Raw genomic sequence first — 22,761 nt, 5'->3', positions numbered from 1 at the left:
AAAAAAACAGCGGTACCCACTTTTAAACTAAAGTTTAGAAATTGATCATATCCTGTATTTGGGGCTTTGCTTTGATATTTGGATTGTATTGCGAGGACAAATAACGAAATAGTTACTTTTTGATATTTAGAATATATTTAAAATTACTTAAAATGAAATGTTATTAACTATTATATTGTTTGCTTGTATGTATTTATTTTGAGTGAAAGACTGAATCGAGTACCATTTTTTTTCTTGTGTTTACAATTTTCCCTCTTAATCAAATAAATGAAGAGTTATTTAGTTTATAAACAGGAAACGTGATAGATAAATGCAAATCATAATTGTTCCCGATACGATTTATATGTATATTGACATATAACATGGAATGTATTATAAACAATAAATAATTTTTGAGTTGTTGGAAAGAGGAAGGACGAAAAATATATTAATTTGTATCATTCAAGAGATTGATTGGAAATGATTTATTTGTATTCAAATGGACGTCATCTATAATTAAACGAGTAATGACGTATACGGTGTAGTATTGATCATATTACACTATTAAAGTTCGATATTAGTTTAGAAGCGTATTTCCCGGCGTGACGCAGGCCTCCATTGAATCAAAGGCAGTGTGCGCGGACGCAGAGCTCAGTGGCTGTGTGATCTACTCGCCGTACACACGCGGTCATGGGCCAAAAAAACTACGTAACCTCAACTTAAGTAACAGCCGAGTCAGTCGCCGGTGTAGCCTAACCTCAAAATCCAACATGGTCGCAACAACAGAGGCTCAACACTGACACGGCTGACATTTCGAGTGAGTGGGGATTTTTGTTTAATAATATCAGTGATATTGAACTGTTTTCTTCGTTGAAGAGCGAGCCTTAATGTGAGTTATTAGATTACGAAGGATAAGACGTTTCTTTTACAGCCGGCTCCGAGAAATTTATCTCTGTTTTGTCGATTCAATCGATATAAATCGATTTTCAAACGGTGTTTGATCTGTTTATATTTAAAGTTTTCGCGATTATAAATGTTAACCTAAATTATATTTTATTATTTCAAATATTTCGAGCTTCATTTATTTATGTCTTTCAATGTAAGATGATTTAATGTTAAATCGAGACAACTAACTTTAATAAAATATGTTCTTGTCGTTTATTCATAATTTATTGTTCTCAAACTTAGCGGGATTTCCAGCAATTTCGGTTTTTTTTGTACTTTTTAACATTTTATATTTATAGTTGTCGAAACATGTTCCAAATGTTTTGCGAGCTTTGTTTAAGTGCCATAAAAAGGAGTAAAGAGCACAGTTCAAATCGTTCAGTTCGAATCGGTACGAATACTGTGCTGCAATAGATTGTAAACTTTATTCCAGCCACATAGAGTTCTATTTTGTTTTAACGATGTTCTGAAAAGGTTGTAAATCGGTGCTGTTCTGCCAAAACTAATGGGCAATTTAAGTTAATCTGTATGAGACATCTCGTAACGAGACTAGTATGGCTATTGTTGTATTATGCAAAAGTATAGTGTTGAAGTACACGTGACTTGACGCATCAAGTTTTGGAAAATACTAAATTTAATATTTAACTTTCAATAATTAACAATCGGCAACCAAGCAAGCAAGATTTGTAAAATACGAGACAATGAAACACGTCAAAAATGACTACTCAATCTTTACACGTGTTATATATTTCGACAATGTCTAAATACAGCTCATTCGTGAAAAACCCAAGGTCTCGTCGAAGTCGTTACAGAAGGCTGAGATCTGTCTGATCACGCGCATGTCTGGGCTGCTCTAAAATCAAGTTACGTTGAAATTCGACGATGACATATAAATATTGTTACCCTTAACAATATCAATACAAATTCGAAATTATTATTTGTAAAGTTACATTACAAAATCTTATTCAACCACACATTGCAATGAGTTATTCGATCACCTTCTGCATTGAGTTCAGTCCAATTATACTGAACAGCCTGTGAATGCCACACAGCTCTGTTAAACAACCACTGTACTTGTTAGGTCAAGGTTTGGAGCTTCTTTCACCATGTGTAATGTGCAGGCTATCTCACGATATTTTCAATTATTATCGACTACAAATTAAAAAAAAACTTAAGTACATGCATTTTTAACGGTACTTACCTGAATCTGAACTCGTAATCTTCGTTTATGATTCAAGTATTCTAAACGCCATTGCGTTTTAATTATATGCACAAGAATTTATTCCGCATCAGATTGTGCAGACCCAAAAATTCTTTTCATACACGTTGGTATGTCTAATACTTCCGCATACCTAACAACTTTAGCTATTAACTACATATAAATTTTTTTATTCATATTATTCGGACTTACACGTAATATTTATCAGTCGAATGCCTAAATTTTTTTATTAAAAAATATCAATTGATGAAGCGTTGATTTGAACATGACATGCATTTATTTAAATAATTATATATAAATAATTAAAAAGAAGAATTAAGTACATGCATTTTTAACGGTACTTACCTGAATCTGAACTCGTAATCTTCGTTTATGATTCAAGTATTCTAAACGCCATTGCGTTTTAATTATATGCACAAGAATTAAGGCAAGATATTAGCAGCACCATGAAAATAAAAATAAAGTTTTTATCAATTTGATCATTAATATTAATTTGATAGAAACTTTGACAGAAACATTTCTACATAACATTCTTATGTTTTAATGTTAGTTATATATATTTTATGGAAATTTTATATTATTTATTCTTTTATAATTATCTAATTTCATATGTAATCACAGTAATAGTTAAACACAGTAACAAAGTCAATGCGCTACCAACCTTGGGATCTAAGACGTTATGTCTCTTGTGCCTGTAGTTACAATGTTAATCACCCTTAAAATTAAAACACGACAATACAAAGCATTGCTGTTTGGCGGTAAAATATATATTTAGTATCCACCTCGACGGGTTTGTACAAAGCCCAAGTAAAATATTAATATAAAAATTAATGAGATTGATGAATTTTAATTCAAATCATTTACGTAATACACGACTTACATACTGCTCTAAATTATGACATTAAAACATCTTGTCGGGCATCTGACCTGAAAATAATTTAAGCCTATAAATTATATCTCGAATGCGTAATATATAAATGAGGTTGTTTTTATCTATTTGTTGAATATATTATAATTGTTACACAAGCGGCTCGTTCGCTATTTATAAAGAAATTATATTATTATAAATATGTATTTTTTTATAAATGACAGTCCGCATGTCCTCAATAACACTATAATTAGTGACTTATAACTGTCAGACGATAAATACTTTTTTTTACGTAAAATTATATTTTTTAAAACGTAAACCAAGTTTAAATATGAAAAATATTGCATTTTCTCTCTCGATAGACTTTCTTATATACTACACATATCATAAATAAAATGAACGAATTGAAGACAATGTGATATTGTATCATATTAGATTAATTAACAATAAAATTTACAGAAGGTAATCTAAACATAATAAAATGTCGATAAATAATTGCCTTGAACCATTTATAAATTACACTATCTGCATACGCATCTCGATATAGTAATGGAGTTAAATATAGAACATGTTTTGTGTTAAATTAAAGTAAAAGTAAAGTGACAGTTTCTTAGTTACTCACGTAGAAGATTTTCATCCAACACATGCAGGTTTTCTCACGATGTTTTCTTTTACCACCGAGCACAAAAAGTATAATAAACACAAATTAAGCACAGTATAATTAGTTGTGCTTGACTAGGGTTGTACTCACTGTTCGAAGATAAGATCTTAAAATATTAATCAAAAATTCATCATCAAAATTGCGAATAATGTTGCAGTCTTAGCTTGCCTTTGAATTAAGCACGTGTATTTATCGTATGAATGTTCTCACGTTGCGTGAGGCAATTATCAAGATGTCACATGGGAAAATCTTTGTTCTGATATTATTAATGCAAATACCTTAACCGACCGGTTAAACTTGCACTTACTTTTGGAATTGAAAAGGAAAATTTCTCAGTTATCCGCTGTCCTAACAACGATGGGGTTGTCGCTATTGAGAGTGAGTTATTTTTCGTGCCTTGGATAACACTTTTTTGTAAGTGTAAATGACACGTTCGTTAAATTAAGGTACCAGGCAATCATAAAACGACGGGAGATTGAGCTTTTAAAAACTAAGTCATATCTAAAATTTGGAATAGCTATAAAGTAAATTTAGACAGTTTATTTTTATCTCGCTTCGTGTTAATGAGTCAGGTCTAATTTAAAATTACTTTGACGTTTAGATAAATAAACAAAGCGTAAAATGTAGAGGATATTTTGTTTAGGACATCTGGTTTCACGTCATAGGCTAAGTTTGACGCAAGCGATTGACCGAACATCTCAAAATCTTAGCGTTCATATCATATATATGGTTTTAACTATTAAAATTTGGCCTTCGTTTGGTTCATCCAAACTAACCTTGTATTAAAATTAGGGGTATACAAATGATACTTTAATTACCGTCAACCGTTGTTTCATACATTTTAAATTAAAAAAATATACTCCAGACTCATATAATTAATATAAGTACTAAATATGAGAATAGAAAATATGTTTGATGGCTTAATAGAATCACCTCAATCATGCAAGATAGAATTGCTGTTATTTTCCATAGATAGTTAATATAATAAATGCGTAATACATTCTGTCTTTATGGTATATACACCATATGAGTGTTTCTCATATTAATTTATATTTAAATTTTTTTATTTATTTGTCAACAGATGCCACAGACGGTGCCCCGGTCTGGGTGCAGCCCCCCATCGGCGTCCCAGGGTGAGAGAGCGGTACCAACTTCCCCCGCTGACATTCATCATCTCTTGCGCCTTCTCGGCGCCGAATCCCCACCAGAACCCATGTTGCACTCCCCTCCGACACATATCAAGCCACCGCCACCATACCCAGAAGATAACAATTACCTTGAACGCCTGTACGATTTCGAAGGTTACCCAACTCCGTCTCCCTCATCAGACGAGGGATCAATCCCAACCGTGGCGCTCCAACCTTCTTCTCCTTACAATTCCTTACAATACTCCCCGATATTTATCAAAGAGGAACCAAACAGATTATCAGTTCCTGGTTTCGCATCACCCTACCCGTTATCACCGTCAGGTTCTTGCGTTTCGTATGGTAGCCACAATCAATACTCATCACCTGTTCCTCAACACGAAGAATACATAGATATCGAGGAGCTTCTGAAAGAGAATCAAATATTACAAGAGAGTGTACAACAAACTTATATAACACCTAAAATAGAAGTCGAGGAGCCAAGAGATCACATTCTCCTACGATCAGCGCTTGAAGATACGTCATTCCAAAAGCGACTCAATTTGAGACCTATTCCATTAGAATTAGGAAGTGTCAAAATGGAAGAAAGTAGTGGTGGTGCCGGAGATGAAGCTCTAGTGGCGCCTGACATAGACCGCGTGCTCACAATGGCTATTGAACAGTCTAAGCGAGATGTAGACAACACTTGCACCGTACTGGGCATATCACCAGGTGAGTCACGTACTTGTGCATTGGCTATTTATCATTTAAATACAATTCATACATATGTGAACGGTCCCGTAATAAACATTCTTCTATGATGTCTAAGATATGAGAATGTAGGCACTGCGATTCAATCACGACGATCGACCTATGACAGAATAATTAATATCAATTACGTCATCATTACGGCAATACGGTAAAAAAATAAGTATTTCCTTGTAGAGACTTGAACTACTACATCAGCAAATAAAGATTATAAATAGATTCTAAGAACTTCATAAAAATGGTTGATTACGCAATGTTCGTTTTTTAAATACGTCTTTTGATCATCTCTAACGCAAACATAATCATGTTATATTTTTTGCATAGACGTAATTAAAGTTCAGTACAATTTTCATGTATTTTTTTTATAAGTATTTATTATATTAAAATATTTCTACATAAAACTATCTCAACAGATCCAATGCAATGGAATACCAGTGACGTCAAATCGTGGGTCGTGTTTACACTCCAACATTTCAATTTGCCGATGGTACCTGCTGAATATTTTGCAATGGACGGCGCAGCACTAATCGCGCTCACTGAAGACGAATTTAATCAAAGGGCACCACAAGTAAGTGAACTTACAAAATATGTTTATACGAGAGCTTACATTCGCATGTAAGAACTGAGTTCAGCTGCTATACTATCGAGTCTTACGTGTGAAATGTTGAGCACCGAATTATGGTCATCGATGCGTGTGTTCTTTATCCTTCTGTCACGCTTTCATGGGTAGAACGCTGAACCGATTTTGATGAAATTTGGTATGAAGCAAGCTTGAACCCCGAGAAAGGACATAAACTACTTTTTATAATAACCCCTCCCTACAACACAAACATCTCTCAACCTAATATGCGGGCGAAACCGCGAGTCACACATCATTTCTGACATTTCATGATCGTGTTCTACGATTAGCTATTGTTACAGAATATCTACTGTCCCTATTTCAAAATTAAATGAGTGTTGGTAATTATAATTTATTTTGAGCCGTTTATAATATAATATTATTAAAATTTATATTATATATATATTTTAACTTAATAGACACGTGTGAACTCGATGATGAGTCATTTTGATTAAAATTAATCTAATAGCAATCATTGAATGTCTTCTTAATATCATTTATACGACGAGTCTCTTTGACCTTTACAGTATTGTCAATAAATATCCAACTATCTGTTGCCTGCGGACAAATTTGTTTTTATATGATCGTTTTGAATGCCCCCAGGTTACAAATGGTGATTTTTCAAGTTCTTATTTTTATTTTAAATTAACATAAATGGTTATTATTGTACTTATAGCTATTTAGGTTAATATATAAGGTTCGTACAGACTGCAACTGTTTTGCTTAATAACGAGTATCGTTTTAAATTATAAAATAAGGAATAGTTATAAATTATTTATTGATAAATTTATTTTTTTAGTAATATATAGCATAAATAAATCTTATAAATTATGTATTTTATACACTCAAATGGGCACTAATAAATGCGAATATTAAGTTGATTTTAATGAAACCCACATATTATGTCTACTGGATAACAATGCCGTACAGGTAAAAATGATAAAACTCTTCAGGGTACTTTATTTATTAACTGGGAAAATGTTACAGTCCTACCTGTATGTTCAAAGTCCATTCTGAAGAATTAGCGAGGACAGTTTGAATTTAAACGTGTTTTTAATCAGTGTCATGTTGACATTTCGTTTAACTTTGGAATAGTTTCAATCACGTGACCCTGAGACCGATTAAGGGCATTGATAAACATAGTTCGAAACTCGAACGCTGATATGACTTGTTTATTTATTAACGGCTTTAGTAAACAAATTATTCCTTTAATATATTTGTTTATTATTACTAGAATCGACCCTCAACCTCGCGATTCGCGTATTTGGATTATTTTCGTTGTATTTTTGGTCTTGTATTAAAAAATATAGCATTCATTCTTATAGACGTTTGTTAAGATTTTACTTATTACATATTAATTACTAACCTCAATTACCCCGCAAAAAACCGGAAAAAATAATACCATTTAATTTATTTAATAATAATTATCTGTGATGTGGTTTAGTGAAAAATACTCTATGGCTTCCCTTGATCTCTTTTCGAATGACGCTAAAAAATTTTTCAAAATTTCATCTAAAACATCGATCGAGCGACGGCACGTGTTTGCTCACACACTTTATTAAGCACTAGTCCAGATATTCGTAAGAGACTCGTGATTGTTAAATTTCTTCTCAAATATATTTTTTTTAAGATCAGGAAAATTCCATTTATTATATTATCAAATTATTTGATGCATTCACAACCTTTAATTCTGTTAGTCCCATTAATTATCTTATCATATATAATTAAGCTGAAATTAATTTTAAATCACAAAACATTGAATTATATTTAACTTTACAATGTACGTGTGATTTATCTCTTTGCTTATTTAAAAAAAATGTAAATAAATTTCGATATTTTTATATAAATTATTAAATTAAATTTAAATTACTATTGCTTACGTTCGGTCTAGTCTTCGAAGATTATTTGGACTTCACGCTTCGTTAAACAAGGAAATCCGTTTAGGAGTTACGTATACGCAACTTTTATGTAATAAATACAAAACTGGAGTCGTAACGTAATTGCACTTTGGAAATTCCATACGTAAGTTTAAAGATATTTATTCAAGTAATAACGCAATCAATGCGTTATCAAATTATTACGTTGTAACTGTTTGACTTCATCAATGGATAGTATGACGACACTTACGCTATTATACGACGCGTTCGCAAAATGTAGTTATTTTTTATATATAAATTTACGTCCTCACGACCTTGCGTTATATGAACAATGGAAAGTGAGCTTAAGTACACATCTCAGTCAATTGCCAATTTAAAAATAAGAAAAAGAACAGGTACCTTTCTATCGTTTAGTCTTTAATTATCTTTTATATAATTGCTTTGCTGCGAAACAATTGTAACGATTGTTTTCTAAAGCACTCAACATTATAGATGATCAAACAAAGATTGAGCACTTAACGATCATGTAATCTATTTGAAAAGATAAGATAAATACCAATATATTTGAAATTCGAATAAATCGAAAACAATTCGACATTGACGATCATACTTTGAGGGCTTTATTATTTGCTCCAATTCTTTTTTTATTCCATACATATGTAAAACTTTTTTTATTGTAGGGAAGTATATATATGTTTGTAGTTAAGATTGTATGATGAGTACGCTCGTAATTCAGTGGTAGCAATGTATTCTCAATCTAATCACCAGACTTGACAGTTGTCATCGTACGCGTCAGTGCTCCGACTTTCTCCAAGGCCGATGAAAGTTCCGCGACGTCGCTACAACCGATGTTTGCATACAAATTGTAACAATCTGTGATTTCAAATCATAAATCGATGTAAACAAGACAAGTTCAAGAGATAAAAGTAATAATTTAAAGTAAATAATACATAAATGAGACTGATTCAGTCATAATAATATATACGCTTAAAATACGACCAACCGTTATTATTTCTTCTTAAACATATAGTAAAAAATTATATTTAGGAAATTAAAACTCGTTGTGGTGTGATTTTAATTGAAGATATCGGAAAACTTGCTTTTTTGCAGGAAAGTGAAAATTTTATCAGCAAATAATTAGTAAACAAATTATATAATTCGTTGTATTTTATGTATGCATGCTCAAAGTCCACACAAAGACTGTTTTCTCGTCTTATTGTAATATAAATACGTGTATATAGTTATTATTATAATTAAATACTATTGAATTCTTTGTGTATGTATGGTATATATTGTAGTTCAATAATTTTTTGTTACATTTGTAAACACTACATACATTAACAAACATTATATTTTGTTAAATTATATTATAGTAAATATTTGCTCAACTTAAATTATTTCTTAAAACGCCTAAAACATTTATTATTTTTATTTTACGATATATATGTACACATACGTCTGAACTTAGTTTATTTAATACATTAGATATTGTATATAAATTACTGTTTGAACTAAAAAAAACATTATTTTAGGCCGGAAGCACACTATACGCTCAGCTCGAGATTTGGAAGGCAGCGAGGCACGAGAGCTGGAGAAGTCAGTGGGTGGAACACGAACAACCTTCACCTACACCAGCACCCCCTTGCCTACCATCGCCTGATGATATGAGTGATGGTACGTAATTAAATTCTAAGCTGACTGTTGACCTGTTTTTTTTTTATTTCCATAGTATAAGTCCATGGAGATTGACTGAACTTATTATAAACCAAGGGCATTGTAGGCAGCATGCTGTACAACAAATACAAAGTCTAAAAATGTAAGATCGAAATCTTATGTTTGTTAAGAAAGTTGAGAAGTTATTCCCCTATGTAACTACAGTGCGGGATTTTTTTATACATGTTTTTTTTAAAGATTTTTGTCACTTTAAACAATACTAGTATTCGCATAGTGGTCGAAATTTTATCATAATAACTTCTATTGATTGCTCTAAACGCTAACATAAATAATAAATGCGGTTCTGTTTCCATTTCTTTTTCTGAACACAAACAAATAAAACAGTTATAGAATTATAATATAGACATAATAAATTAAAATATAAATCCAATTGATTGAAATAGGATGATTGAATTAAAAACTACACACCAGAAGACCGTATCAATGCCGGCATAGTTAGTCCAATCATTAATTCATGATATTTACAAATACAATACACTATTGAATAAGCTATATTACTACTTGTTTATGGGCATTTAAAATTTAACAATAGTTGATATGAAACAGCACAAAGGCAGTTGATGCTATGTAGCACGGCAATGCATCAGCTTGTATTGTGATCACCGTTAGCCGATGCGAGGTCCCACATTGAGACAAACGACTCAATGATATATGGCCTAGTGAAGCTATACGTTGAAACTATTCACTTGCTTTACGAGGGAATTGTAGATAGACAGAAAGAGGACGTCCAGTGTATTGATAATGCGGAACGCTTCGAAATTTTCTAGAATACTATAAACCTAATATAATACGTATATTCTTCAATTGACACATTAAATATCTTAATGTCCAAATGACATTTTAGTAATGACATATCTCGATTCGAAATTTAAAATATCAATGTTAATTAATAAACTTACATTTATATTACTTTATTAAACAAATTTAAAATATTAAAAGTTTTTTTAAAAGTACTTATTTAAAGCCGTTCATTGCGTAGATAAATTACTAAATGAGTAAAACTTATTACATTAACAGAATGAGAATATCTGTGATGTTTACAGCCAGACGTTTTAAAAAAAGTATTGATAGTGGCACAGGAAACAGCTACGGGCAATTATCTCTAGCTGTTCAGCATTCCAAACATTGTGTAGGTCATACTTTATAAAGTTAGCTACACAAACGTTCAGTAAATAACAATTTGTTTAGACGAAATATTTTAAAATCAGACAATTGTTTGGATATAAAGGAATGATAACATCTCTACTGTTGCAATATCTAAATAAGAAAATAATAAATAAGTTATATTCGCAGATCGTAAAACTATCACGCAATTTTATCTTATCCTTCAGATCAATGGAATATAAAATATTATAAATTATCAAAAGCACATAAATATACAGTTAGGCCATCACGCACATCGTCAATGAGTTCTATTCCTCTCGACGCAGGCCCTTATACGTCAAGCCAGCTTTTTATAACATTTCTCGAAGACCTAGTTACAGAGAGCTGTGCCACCGGACCCGCAAGGTCGAATATGTATTGGTCAAGATGAAACCGTTGACATTATAAAATTTTATATAAAATCCAATTGATATGTATCGCTCTTTTGATCTAGAATGCGACAGGAAGGCGTTATTATTGGTGTAATTTCTTGCGTCGGTGAGATTAATGATATAAAAGAAACGATTTTCAAACATAGATATATGTTGTCAAATAATTAATTTGATTTATATACCTATAATATTTTTCTGTGTTTTTGCTAAATAATATATTGCTTTAGTAAAATATTCAAGAATTAGACATTCATTAAGATATTAAACAGATTGCTAAACTGAAACATTTCATATAATAATTTATGGATTATTTTAACGAACTTAGATTTTAATAATTTTTTTTAAAAGGTTATGAAACGAATAATATAACATGCAAAACGAAAGTAACTTTATTAAGATTAAAAAATATATTCTAAACATTATAATAGAAAATCATATATCATAAAATATATATATATAGAAAATCTATAATTAACAAGAAACAGAATTGTTTGTATCAAATAATTTATCACTCGCCTCTTTAAATAGCGTCTAAGCTGCTTACTGCAAATGTTTTAGTCTACGGGTTTACACGCCTCAAATCGAAGGTCATATATTATGCTTCTTTAGGACTATTATTGGTTTAGTGACGAGATCACAAATGTGCGAATCCCTAGATTCTCTTTGGCCTACGTTAAACAATAAAAAGTTATGAGTTTTTTCCAAAATATCAGTGAATTCCTGGTTAGTAATGAAGCGTGCATAACGGTTAGTCCTGCGTTTGCACTATTTCCGATATGCCGTCTCATTATGAGAGTGAAGGAATAAACAGCACAATTTTGTTTGCGCATATACACTATAATATATCCAGCTAGTTGCTTAGCCTCCCGTTGCCCTAACAGAAATCGGCCAGCACAAATTAACGGCATTTTATTAAAATGGTAAAAAAATAAACGCTAAATACACGCTTTAATGTACGTATGCCATTTAAAAGTAAATATATATGCACTTATGGACAATAAAATTAAAATGATTACAAATGATAAGTTTACGGAACTCGCGACGATAATCATTGAAAACGTTTTAAAATTAAATTATTTCAATTATATTATTATATTGCTTCACTTAATCGGTAATTTAATTCGTTATTTACATATGTTTATACCGAATACACGCAAAAACAATTAATCTAATTGATGTGGACCTTTCGTATTGTTTAGTTTCAACTCGGACAGAGGTTTATAGTATGTTTATACGTTGAATATTTCTTGATTTATAGCATATATTATAGCATCGCATCCGCGAGTACTTAGTACTATCCGTACTAGAGTAATATCTGTTCTTTGTTAAGTCCACGAGAGCTTTCTTTAATAAATGTTATAGTAATAATTTTCCTGTTGAAAATTGGTGACAAATTTAATTTAACCCATTAAAATAAAAAACTTTACTTTTTATATAATATCCAACTTAATGATTCCAAATGTTAATAACACAATACCTAAACGTTAACATGACTGACGTCTTACGAAAGTTTCTTATGTAATGCTGTATAATCGAAAGGTACTATTTAGTCACCATATAAGTTTGACGACATTAAAATTTTATATGTTAGATAATCATTTAAATTGATATTTTTTAAGGATTACGATTATTAAAAAATCGGAAATATAAATATCAGCCAAAATAAACATGTTTTATTCTAATTTAAGTCGTTAAGATATTTTTCAAGCAAGTTCGTTATGTTTGTATTCACCATCCCACTGTAGAGCAGGTTGTGGCATAAGCTCCAAACGTTATCTCTAATATGGAAAGTCTTCCGTCTAGAAATCGGCTGTTACCTAGACTATTATTCTACAAACATATATACGTGAAAAAACGTTCCTAAAACAAAAAAACTCCTAGTGTCGCATTGGTTTCGGAACCGTCAAAAATATTTATTAAAAAATATGCGAAAATTTTATTGCTAAGCTGTCTTGCTAACATTCCACTCGGTCATAATTTGTATAGTAGTTATATTTATATTTTATTTGTATATAATCCATTAATTAATAAATACTTTTACTAATAGCGGAAATTTTGCAAGCAGATGAAGACTCAGAATCCGCGAGCACCAGCGCAACTCAAGGTGGAGGCAAAGTAAAAACAGGCAGCACACACATTCATCTTTGGCAATTCCTGAAAGAGCTCCTGTCTTCACCCCACATACACGGATCCGCGATACGGTGGTTAGACCGAAGTGAGTATAATATATCATATATAATATATAATTATTAGTTTTAAACTTATGCTTAAGCTCCAAAACCTTCTTAAAAAAAGAGAGCAGGCCTTAGCCTGATTTAATTTAATGGAATTTAATTTGATGGAATTTATTTTAATGTAATTTAAGTTTATTTTTATTAGTGTGAATTTGAATTGATTTGATTTAATTGAGATTTGTATTATTGTTATTTTTGTCATTTTACTATTTATTTGTATTTATGATCCCTGTTTGGTCGAAATAAATTATTTTATTATTTGTGAAATAATTTTTTGCCCAGCAGTGAGACATTCACAAACTGTTACTCTTACCTTCCTACCTGAAGTAATATGCTACGATTCGACTTAATTTGATGAACTGAATCATCCAATTATTTTATTTTATGTTTTAAAATAACTACCTATGTAGCTTGTTATACTGGTAATTCTATGATGTAATTATTCAATATCATCGCACAAAAATATGGTTATACTCTTGTTCTGTTAAAATTAGAGTAATTTAACTATATACATATTAAGCAGACTCGATGAAAGTTATTATAGATATATTATATTAAGATATATGTAGTCCAAAATTCTTCAATCGTATCCAATATAAAATATTAGCAAACTACGTAGTTAAAATAACAGTGTAAAAGTGTTTGCACAATCAATACATGTATTATCTCTGTTCCCTCACATACAAAGTCCGCTTGGATGCCAATACGAAACAACAGGAGAAATATTAGGACAGAAACCACTGTATTATGAGCTTTCCAAAGCATTTAATGTAAAACTGCTCAAATATAATCACTACTAAGATTTTTTTATATTGAGAAAATCTTTAATTTTCCGATGCTGTAAGTTCAGACCACCTGTAAACCAACTTTATTTAAAAAAAGGAACAGTTATTAATATCATAGCGAAGCTATAAAACAAAACATTTATAAACAATTACAATGCCACTCGGAGTTTTAACGACCTATGCAAATTCATGGAAGTATTCAGAATAACAATTAGATAGTACATAGCTTCTATGGAAGAATAATTAAACGTGTATAGTACAAACTGCATTCTAAATAAATTATTAAATTGTTCGCGGATTTTCTTCTCTACTGAATTATTTAATTATATTTACATAAAACTACACTTGTTCTTGCACTTTCTGTTTCCTTGTAAAATATTTAGATCCTTGTTTGACTAGATTCTATTGTGATTCTATAACAATACATAAGCAGGAATAGCTATAAGGCTGGGGAAACCAGATTCTTATAATTTATATGCATAAACTGCTGAACAGGATTTATTTGTGATTATAAGCGATAAACTTGACGTCCGTAATAAAATTAAGTATCAATGCAATTGAGATATTATTAGTTTCGTAAGTAACGTCTTTAACTTTAAATGTATTTAAGCAAGAATTTATTTAAATAGTTTTAGATGAATTACTTATTTTAATGATGATTTTGCAATCAATTTGATGCAATCAAAATTTCTGATATCTAGGAAGTCGTTAATCTTAGTATTAATATAGTATATGACATATTATTAGACAGTGAACAGATGACAAAAGATGAATTTACGTCAGCAACCTTTAAGATTATCTTATTATTCATAATGAAATCGAATATTTAATTAAACGCATCTTTGTATATCAAAAAAAAAAAGTCATAAAAGTTGTACGTAGTCAATCAATTAAACCCATATAAAACTGTAATGGCATATTTTATCTCGTTTGGGTCGTAGCTTCCTTTGTTTCGCGTTGTTTCCAAGATAATAATACCAGCTATTTACTGACTGATATATTTTAATTGTTTAAAAACACGGAAACAAATCGCATTGTCGTGTAACATAATTGAAATCATAATATTTTAGTGATGCGCTGATATCGAATCGATTTACTTTATGATATATCTAGAGAAAGAGAATGATATATCTAAGATTGTTTTATAATCTAATATTCCCAGAATAGGGACTGGGTATTCCTAACACAGTTCAGTTCATGTGAAGTCATTGATATTAGTTAAGTGTTCTCGTGTTTATATTATTTGAAAAATCCATAGCGACATTCTCAATCCAAGGTGAACGAGCCGTTTACTTGCCTTGTGTTAGGTACTCTATAAAATACTCAAAAGGTTAGTTTTCTGCTTCGTGACTGATTCTATACACTATCGTTATCGATACGTTGTCTAGATTTACAGCTATTATTGTTAACACGTCTATTTTTGGTATTAACGGCTGTATTATGGTAATTTTAGCTGTATTGATTGTGAGGAATAATCTTGCAATAGTTACGAGAATAGGATTTCGATTAGTCCTTCGTGCATTCTGGGTCATTTAATCATAACGTAACATAATATTATATAAACAATTATCGTAACCTCAATGCAAATCTCTTTTGATTTGTTTATTAAGATATAATGTCTTTGATTTAAAAAAAAAACACTTGGCCGTTAGCCTAAAACATCAATTTTGAAAGTAAATTTACCTCAATCTGATAACGTATTGCACGTTTGTTTTACCAAAACAATAGCCTTATTATCATAGTTTATCTATATACAAATGGTTAATTCATGTCATGTTTCACAGGTAACGGAGTATTCAAAATTGAAGATTCAGTCCGTGTAGCCAGGCTGTGGGGCAAGAGAAAAAACAGGCCCGCGATGAACTACGACAAACTGTCCAGAAGTATAAGGCAGTATTACAAAAAAGGCATCATGAAGAAAACTGAGAGGAGTCAGAGGCTCGTTTACCAGTTCTGTCATCCTTACTCCTTATAAAATCTTCGAAATAACTTAGCATAAGTTATTTGTAAATATTTATTGTAAATAAGGGCGTGTGAGAGCCGCGGTAATGCGGACAAAATGAGAAACTGGTTGTGTTTTGCGATGTAACGTAAAATTCAACGCAGTTTTAGAGTTTGTCGATGTTCAAAATGCATCTCGAAGAACTAGTCAGTTTGGGGGTGCGACAAAACATCGATCAAAACTCCTCCATAAAATTCGGGAAAGGTAATTTTCTCTGGAATTCTATTGGACGGAGATATTGATTGCGTTAGTATTAAGTACTTTTTTACCGGCGATTAGACGACGATCAACATTGATTGTTTCGTAATCAGTTCTCATGATTGATTTTCGTTCGTCAGTCGAAAGCTGGTAATGTTTATCCCATATATCTATGATATATTTCTAGTACGTTCTATGAACTTTTAGATAACTAAGCGATGTAAATAATAACGTTCGAATTTGTGAAAAAATTGAGCACACGCTCGAATTAGATAAGATTATGAAGAGGTAATTCTCATTTAATTTTTAATTATTTATAAAACATTTATAATAATCGAGAATAATTGTTTCATTTTATATTCTAAGCAAACGATCGATTGTTAATAAAAACGTAGCGTGACTTTTTAGTCGTTACTGATGATGTTTATTTGTGTGTTTGCGCACATGTGGGACACTTGCAATGTAGGTGTAGTTAGTAACTTGTAAGTCATAACAATGGCGGTTCAATTTGGACTTGTAAGAATTTAAAATTTTGAAATTTTGTGCCAAATAGACATGTAATTCGTATTTATTCGGGACAAAATAATTAATAGATTTATCGGTAGCCCGCCGATGTAAAATTGTAAAAACGTAAATAATTTAGAATGGTGTTGGTTTAATGGGGTTATAGGTTAAGTTGCTATCTTAAGCATGCGACGCAGTTAGCGTACATAATAATTTTATTGGACCAAACTAATGTAGATTTAATGAATCATGTAATGTTATATTGCATCAAAATAAATGGCCATTCATATATAACGAACTTTTATTGCCTACCCTACTTACATAACAAAGATAACAAAAAAAACAATCAAAAACAAATTACAAGTATTAAATAATCTTATTCAAAATGATAGTCTTTTGAATCTAGAGACCACAGGTCCTTAAATACTCTTTTCAAATTAAGAACATATATAATAAAGTAAGATGTGACATATGCATATTATTATATTTATTTGGTTCGAGTTGCATCACGTTGCGCAAAAGTGACGTCACAACATCGTCGAATTCCTCAAGTGAAAGTGCCTTTCGACTTGGTATCCCCTCTTACCAAGTCACAGGGCGACCTCGGAAGGCTTTAGAGATTTTTATTGAATGCATGCTTGGACATATCTTTTAGAAGGATTTTCGTCATTTAAAAAAAAGAAATGACCAATATAATCGATTGATACGGTATGATAAACAAACATTAGGTATATCAAAAAGATAATCGTGCTCAGAAAATTCCGTACAATAATTATAATTATTTTATACACAAATATTATTTGTTCATATCTATTTATGTAATTATATATATAATCGAGGATCATGGAATTTAATTAAGACTGTTTGTTGAAGCCCAATAAGCAATCTTCGCCAATCGAATCGATCGTAGGTAAACTATTACATTACAGCGAAATTAGAATTGACGAATACCAATTAAATTAGATACCTACTTCTAGCTTTAAAAATTATATATAAATAATACGTAGGTATTACTCAAATTAATATTACATAGTTGATAAAAAAGCAAAGACATCCTTCATTATCAGGATAAATTATAATTTAATTATATTTAATTAACATACTTATGTAATTAATTGGTGAAAAAAGGGTAACTACTGACTTACCTGTTTATTCTTTTCGATATAATCTGTGATCCCATCCGGTGGTAACTTTATTATTAATTTATTCTTGTTAAATGGTGCGTAAGTGCGCACTCAAATAAAATAATTCCTATTCGATTTTGATTGATAAAAATCATTGAATCTAATATATTTACCTATTCTTTGACAATTGATTATATCAAAATGAGAAATTGTGCAAAAACAAGTAAGGATTATTATTATTTTTAAATAAGTATAAATTAAAATTAAAATCCGAGATGGCTTAGTGGTAGGAACGCGTGAATTTTAACCGATGATCGTGGGTTCAAACCCGGGCAAGCACCACTGAATTTTCATGTGCTTAATTTGTGTTTATAATTCATCTCGTGCTTAACGGTGAAGGAAAACATCGTGAGAAAACCTGCATGTGTCTAATTTCATTGAAATTCTGCCACATGTGTATTCTACAAACACGCATTGGAGCAGCGTGGTGGAATAAGCTCCAAACCTTCTCCTCAAAAAGGGAGAGGAGGCCTTACCCCAGCAGTGGGACATTAACAGGCTGTTACTGAAGTATAAATTTATACTTTACTACAATCTGTATTTATAGTTTTAAATAACTAATAGTTTTAAAGTAAGATCTTTAGATATTGATTCGAATTCCTCTTTTGCTTCTTAGATAATATTATGAAATTTGTTAAAAAAAGGTAGTATGAAGTATTACAATGTTGTCCAAGGGCAGAAATTTTATTGGAGAAGTATATTCAATAGTTTACTTGTCTTCGTTATTAATGCTGACTAATATTTAAAAAAACTTGAAAAATGTTGGGTTTTGTTATACTTTGGTGCAATTAATTTTCGTACGTAGGTATTGCTAATTGATAGTACAATATCTTATGAGTGTGTGGTATCGGCCTAAACGGGCTTGTACAAAACCGAGTAAGTGTTCACGTGCTGGTCTGACTCACTTGGCAAGTTCCTCAGAATTTCCTTTAAAAGGAATGAAAGAGTGAATATTTGCTTGAATTCGATATTTTATAAATTTTTTACACGAACATGACATTCACGCTTGTCACGCCAATAATCTAAATTTAAAGCGAATGGAACTCCGCATTGCGGCTTCTTATATATTATTATTATAAAGGTAAACATTACCCTAAAAGCATTGCGTTCTGGTATAAGTTTTATGTATACTGGTTTAGTAGTTTATTCCGTTAGTTAATACAAAAAAATTATTTTTAGTAGAGGTATCTTCGTTTAATATTTACTGAGGACCGTGGGATCATCTCGGCACCGAGCCTAGTTATAATTATTAAAATACATGCTCACTGATAACAATTGTTAAGCTAAATGAGAATTATCATGAAAAAGAAAATATAAACAATATTCTTATTCGCATATCGAAGCAAATGGATAAATATAATGGAAACAGTACAGCTAATAAATGAAATTGGGTCAAGCCGCAAAAAATCTTGTATAGATAAAAATAAATTGATTTGTAAATTTATCCATATAAGGTCTTAGTTCTCCTTCTCCATTGATTAATTTTACTATCTGTTTTACTTCTAGAACTAAGAGATTTACTTGTAAGCTTCTGTGAATGGTGCCATTATTCTGAAACGTCAGTCAAAGTCATATTGACTAATTTGGCTTTAAGCTGAGCTCTCATTGGTTGTCTATCGCACCATTGGCAACCATCGACCTATGGCCATTATGATTAAAGGAAGATTAGTGATTTGATTTTGTTCAGCATTTTGTTTTGCGATTTAAGACAAGAAATCTTGTTTTATACAAATGATCTTGAATTACTTGCAAATAAAATAGTAGTCCTTTATACATATATACTTTACAAGTTTCCGTCCGCGAATTCTCACGCGTGTGACGGGTTGGCAGTTGTTAGGTACCCTATGTCCTTCTCTGTACTTCTGACAACATGTATGCAAAATTTTATGATCACCGTGAAGACGTGAAAGCGTCTTAAACGAAAACACAAAATTACTTTTGTATTTATAATATTAGTGAGGATGGTAGTAAGGCAAAGTTAGGTAAGTTATTTGGGATACAATTTTAAGAATATTGAAGATCTTAGATTAATAAAATATTATAAATAATCTATCAGACGTAAGGCGTCTATAATATATTTTTATGGACAATTTGTAACTTAACACGTTAAAATTCATTAAGTTATACATATTTTTTCTAAAATATGAAAGATATTAAAAAATAATCTAATAAATTAACTAAAAAGAATAAAGTTATTATAATAGTTTAATAAAATTTGCCAAAAGTGATCTAGGATACAATTATTATAAATTTAAAAAAATGTAAACATTATTGTTTGTGGGGGAGAATAAATAAATTTATTATTATTATACAAATTAATACTTTGCTCATTTATTATAGTTGGCGACAAAAACATCAAATTAAAATTAAAAACATAACAAATAGTTACTTACTTAGCCTTACTTATAAAATTATATATTGGGTAATTAATGAAACAGTGCATTTCAAAGAAAAAATGCATTGTTTAACTTTAGTCATCCTTTAAAAACATTTAGCCATGCCGTACGTTATTAAATATTTTAATCAACGCCATTTCTCTTTAAAATTTATATAAAACGTAAGTTCAAAATGTTTATCTAGGTCGACATAGTGTACCTGTGCGAATTCTTTAACGATTTCAAATAAAAAATAGCAAACTTAAAGTTATAAGGAAAATATCTTACGAATATCACTATATTGCTTTTTGCCGGTTATTATATTTTAATCGCAGTTCATCTATATGGAGGCGCCGGGGAATAACCTCATATTTTTATACAGGAAATAACCATGTTTAAATACGCTCAAAAATTAAATTAAAAACGTATTCTATTTTCAAATTTTATTTTAATAATATACTCAGATAAATTCGACTTTATTCGTACTTATTGAATCTTAGTAATATTATGCAAAAGTGTTTTATGGATGTTTGGTACATAAGGCTGGAATGGCTGAACCAATTCAGAAAGAGGTAGAATAGGTATCGATTATAACTATTACAGTATAGGGCTCTATGTAAGTCAGTCGTCATAAGTTTTAGAAATATTTTTTACATTTGACAATGACACACTGAAATCTTCATTTCAAAAGTATGTATCATAAGTATTAAAATAGTATATTTATATTTTTTTATAAAATACTTATAATTAAAGTAATCCCAACTATTAACAAACCAAATCGTTACAATAATCGAACATTTTTACTTCTTGTCATATTCCACTAAATTCTGTCCTTTTTAATACAATTGTATGTTTTACAAACATATCGTTACAAATTGGGTGTCTGTGTAGAGGAAGAGGAAATCTACATATTTTTCAGCACACACACATTTTATAAGTATATTATAAAACAAAAAACCTTTTCTATAACATAAAAAAGTTGTATACATATTTATCTCGCTATAAACTTCAAAACAATATAATGCTCATAGTTTGTTTTTTTTTTCAATCTAATAAAAGAGACGTTATTAATAGACATGATATTTTACGTAATATTATTAAAATAAATTTTATAAAACATTTGGGATGGGATATAACGATTATACGTAATTACCTACTTTCTGGGAATATATAATTTTTTTAAGTAACAATATTAATATGTTGTTAAATTCAATACAATTTTAAATATCAATAAAAGCTTTTAAGTTATAAATTATAATAACATGTTTTTCATGTTTTTATTAAATAATGCGCCTGCCATAAAACACTTAGCAAGCAGTTCATATAACAAAAGGGCTTCTTCTAAGTAAAAGGCGGATTATTTTTTATATATTTATTCATAACAAACCGTCACTAAATAATAAATTCTGTAATAAATTAAATGAATAAATTATTATTGTACATATAAAGCTTTCGCGATGTAATTACATATTATATATTTATCATAAATATAAATTCATTTTTATCCATTATTTATATAATTTATCTTATATACAAGTGTGCGAATTACCTACTATTGAATTACCAAAGCGAAAATGGCCTACTGGGTAGAATACGTAAATCTTAACCGAAGATTCCAAGTTGAAACCCGAATAAGTACCACTAAATTTTCATGTGTTTTATTTGTGTAAGATTATTTTCGGGCTCGGCGGAAGGACAACATCTTGATGAAACCGCATTCAGTGGGATCTTCCACATGTGTTTCCACCAACCTGCATTGGAGCACGTCTCCTTACAAACTTTTTTATCGAATTAGTATTTTAAGTCAACTTAACAGGTTTTTAAATATTTAAGCTTTGCACTTATCTATTTATAGTCGCTATAAAAAAACATCGATTTGGAAAATAAACATCCAGTTTTAAGAAGGACCAGCGAATTACATTAAGCGGGATTTATGATTATTGTTGAATATGTGAATAATATGTAATATTATTCATAATTATTTGAGGATAATTACTGAGCGCAATAAAAGACGTCCATTCGGTTGAGCGTTTAATAGCGAGAGACCACCATACATGGGTCTACAATTACCCACAGTTATAAAAGTAATATTCTAAAACTACCCCATATATTACACCCTCACCCTTAATTACTTATACATTACTTAGAAT

The 22,761-nt window shown here is 30.4% G+C and overlaps 1 protein-coding gene across 4 annotated transcripts in view; it reads left to right on the top strand.

The window, feature by feature from the left end:
• LOC126768138 (DNA-binding protein D-ETS-4) overlaps positions 1 to 17,346 on the top strand; it is a 37,001-nt gene extending 19,655 nt beyond the window's left edge. The window contains exons 1-6 of one of the 4 annotated variants that reach the window (XM_050486068.1): positions 626 to 796; positions 4,754 to 5,528; positions 5,978 to 6,132; positions 9,593 to 9,734; positions 13,377 to 13,544; positions 16,133 to 17,346. In XM_050486068.1, coding sequence (XP_050342025.1) covers positions 4,754 to 5,528; positions 5,978 to 6,132; positions 9,593 to 9,734; positions 13,377 to 13,544; positions 16,133 to 16,323 — 1,431 coding nt within the window. In that variant the 5' untranslated portion in view covers positions 626 to 796 and the 3' untranslated portion in view covers positions 16,324 to 17,346. Of the gene's footprint in view, positions 1 to 625; positions 869 to 4,753; positions 5,529 to 5,977; positions 6,133 to 9,592; positions 9,735 to 13,376; positions 13,545 to 16,132 lie in introns of those variants that run through there. The other 3 variants (XM_050486069.1, XM_050486067.1, XM_050486066.1) reach the window with 3 other exon arrangements.
• Positions 17,347 to 22,761: the final 5,415 nt, after the last annotated feature.

Source organism: Nymphalis io, chromosome 4 (assembly GCF_905147045.1).
Source record: "Nymphalis io chromosome 4, ilAglIoxx1.1, whole genome shotgun sequence".
In the NCBI taxonomy this organism is placed as follows: Eukaryota; Metazoa; Arthropoda; class Insecta; order Lepidoptera; family Nymphalidae; genus Nymphalis; species Nymphalis io.
Note: the sequence above shows the minus strand (reverse complement) of the source record. Positions and strands in the feature narration are given on the sequence as shown.